Genomic DNA, 2,946 nt, shown 5'->3' on the forward strand with positions numbered 1-2,946 from the left:
CTTCACAGATTTGAGGGTCTTTATGTGGCTGAAGTCTCGTATAATAGGATTAGTGCTTCCTTAAAATCTGCTCTAAGACTTCATATATGAACCAATCAAATTAACCTAAAATAATATAAATAATTTTGGAACTTAAAAATCTCACATCTAAACATTAGAAAAAAAGAAAAGAAAAAGAAAATCAATGACAAGTCAATGATTACAATAGTATTATAACATAAAATATAATGAAAAAAAGTGCTACAATTGAATCACTACATTTTGGTGAATCTGATTTTTTTTTGACTTTCTAAGATTTCAAATTAAAAAACTTATTCTTTTCAAATAGTACTACTTAACAATACAAAATGATTAACATTTGCCACAATTTTGTGAAGTTGAAAAATAAATTGACTCTAGAAATACCAAGAAAGGCCCCGTTCTACACTTAGTGTAGCAAGGGATCAAAATCATTTATTTTCATCTTGCAACTATCAATTCAACATCTTAAAGCACGAAAGATGTAATTGGTAGAGATGAAAGATTATTCTGTTTGAAACTGACAGATCACTGGCTCAGAAATTCATTGCACAGGAAAAATGTGAGTGCTACGTCAGTTTTAAGAGATAGAATATCAATCTATTTAGTGCAATCAGATGGTGATGGGAAAAGCAATTATGGGCAAAAGCAATTTCTGTAGAAAGAAATCGACAGGCAAGAAGACAAATAAATGACTCATCGGGAATCTTACTATTGACTACTACGCACAGGAATTCAATTTCATGTAAATTAATAAATTTTAAATTTCAATGGTATTTCATTTCTAAATTAATAAAATAACGTATAAATAAAATTATCTCAAAATGTATCTGACAGCAAAAATAACATATGTAAGTAAGTGAGTTTTATAGTCTACAACACTATGCCACAGTTTTTGGGTTTACATATGGTGACAGTGATATGGGACTACAAACGAGTCATACATACCCTACTTCCAGTGAGATTTGAACTTGTGACCTCTCTTTCAAGAGTACAAGTTCTCCACTACTAAGCCAACTCAGGTTGTAATAGCCAGACTAGTAACGCTAGAAATCCATCTCTTAATAAGAAAATATTTAATAAAACTTGGTATGGTAGAGTACAGATACTTCATTTTATCGTAGGGTTATTCACTTCCTTACCGAATGAGACGCTTTTCCATAAGCTTTTAGCGTAGAACAATTTCCTGTATTATACATCAATACATATTGTAGCCGTATTTTCATATTCATATATTGGTCTGCTACAGGTAAAAACATCTCATACAAACGAAAGAAGCCACTAATACAACATTTATTTCCAAGGCCCAACACCAACTCAATCCGAGCACAAAACACAAAACTTCCACCAGACCTAATCTATTCATTAACTTATCCTATTTTTCTATCTGCTTTATGCTCCTCGATATAAAAATGTGGTCGTTAATCATGCTGAGACCCACATCCTGTATTTGGGCCTGGAGAGTCTGGAAATTTTCTACTCTTTACAGCAGCCTGAACCACAACCACCAAAACAGAGATTTCGATAAATATAAGTTTTATCATCAAATATAAAGTGGTATAGTGACTTTAATGACTTTATTGATCAAACGATTTGCATCTTCTCTAAATGAAAAATATTTAGAATACAAATCTGAAACCTATTCGTTTCAAGAAGTACTGTTACCAGTACAAAATTAAAATGGCAACTATTCACCACAGTATTAAAACTGAAAAAAGAAATGAGTTACTACAATAATCACGATTCTTCATTATTTGAGGGACTCGTTAATTCTTACAGTAGAAAATCTTTGGGTATCTCCTTTCATGGCACCACCTTTTGATGCCTTGTTAAACTCATTGTTACTATTCTCCACCAGATTGACGTCTTCTGAGAGTTTGCACAAAAAACAAATCAAATAAGTGGGTTTGGAGAAGAAAATAAACACCATTTCAAAATAAGACAATCCATTGTATCTTTATGAAAACAAAATAACAAATACCCAATTGCACATTTTCCCTTTCTTCAAAGCTCTGAGTAACTTTATCAGTGTGATATGGATGTGCAAATCTGTTGTAGAAAACAGTGTCTGCATTACTCCAAACCCTTTGACGGGCACTAGTGAAGTTTCGCAAACACAGAATCCATGTGTTGCTGCTCACTATTCTGCTCATCTTCACCTACCTCAACTCTATCTCTGATTTCTAGTTCTACTTCCTCAGCTCATTATATGCATTTTCTTCAAAGATTCCATCCTGCATTCTGAAGACTAGTCTACATGAAAAACTCCACCGACAGCAGAAAAAGATAAAGAAGTTGAAGATTCCAGACTGAAAGGCATTTAAGACTGTAACTAAAGAACAAAACATAGCCGAACTGGCAGCATGACTAAGTCATAATATTAAAGCAGCTCAAGTGTGAAATCAGTCCAACCTATTAAGAAAAGCACTTATGAGAGAATAAAATATTATAAATAAACACACTTCACATTGACTGGAGCCCATGTTGACTCGTGACTCTAAGCTCGAGTCAAGTTAATTTTCGAGCATGGAGATCAAGTCAAACCTAATAATATTATTTCAATAATAATAATAATGAATGCCACAACAACTAAAACTTATATTCCTACTTTGAAAGTGTGAACTATGGAAAAATTCTGTCTTCTTACTATAAGAAATCCAAAACAGACTTCCAAACATGAGAATATTCTTTCCTATTAAGACATTAAACAGGATAATATTCTAGTCAGATTTTCAATTAAAATGTATTTATCACAAAATATTAGACTTCTATGATAAATATAAGAACACTTACAATAAAGTGAGGTGGGAACAAATAGATTCAAGAAGATTCTAGCAGAGATGGATTGAAGAATTTAGTAAAGTGGGTTTAAAGAATATAGAAGAGAGTGAAGAATTGACTGTGTAAAAATGGAACTAACAACTATTT

General features: G+C 32.2%; 1 protein-coding gene across 1 annotated transcript; it reads right to left on the reverse strand.

Annotated features, from left to right (window-relative positions):
- Positions 1 to 1,065: 1,065 nt before the first annotated feature.
- Positions 1,066 to 2,302, reverse strand: LOC149536131 (uncharacterized). Its single transcript, XM_089805503.1, has 3 exons — positions 2,000 to 2,302; positions 1,796 to 1,887; positions 1,066 to 1,511 (listed from the first exon to the last, which is right to left on the reverse strand). Exons 1-3 carry the CDS (start codon positions 2,169 to 2,171, stop codon positions 1,440 to 1,442), a joined length of 336 nt encoding a protein of 111 aa, XP_089661629.1. The 5' UTR covers positions 2,172 to 2,302; the 3' UTR covers positions 1,066 to 1,439.
- Positions 2,303 to 2,946: the final 644 nt, after the last annotated feature.

This window comes from Cupressus sempervirens, chromosome 10, assembly GCF_028749045.1.
Source record: "Cupressus sempervirens isolate cs-2001-9-10 chromosome 10, ASM2874904v1, whole genome shotgun sequence".
Taxonomy (NCBI): Eukaryota; Viridiplantae; Streptophyta; class Pinopsida; order Cupressales; family Cupressaceae; genus Cupressus; species Cupressus sempervirens.

What these genes read in the sequence shown, in the direction of transcription:
- LOC149536131 (XM_089805503.1), bottom strand. Translation starts at nt 2,171, where the DNA reads ATGAGCAGAATAGTGAGCAGCAACACATGGATTCTGTGTTTGCGAAAC. An exon ending in AAGGGAAAATGTGCAATTGG is followed by an intron (nt 1,888 to 1,999) that starts GTATTTGTTATT and finishes GCAAACTCTCAG; the next exon opens with AAGACGTCAATCTGGTGGAG. An exon ending in ATACCCAAAGATTTTCTACT is followed by an intron (nt 1,512 to 1,795) that starts GTAAGAATTAAC and finishes GTTGTGGTTCAG; the next exon opens with GCTGCTGTAAAGAGTAGAAA.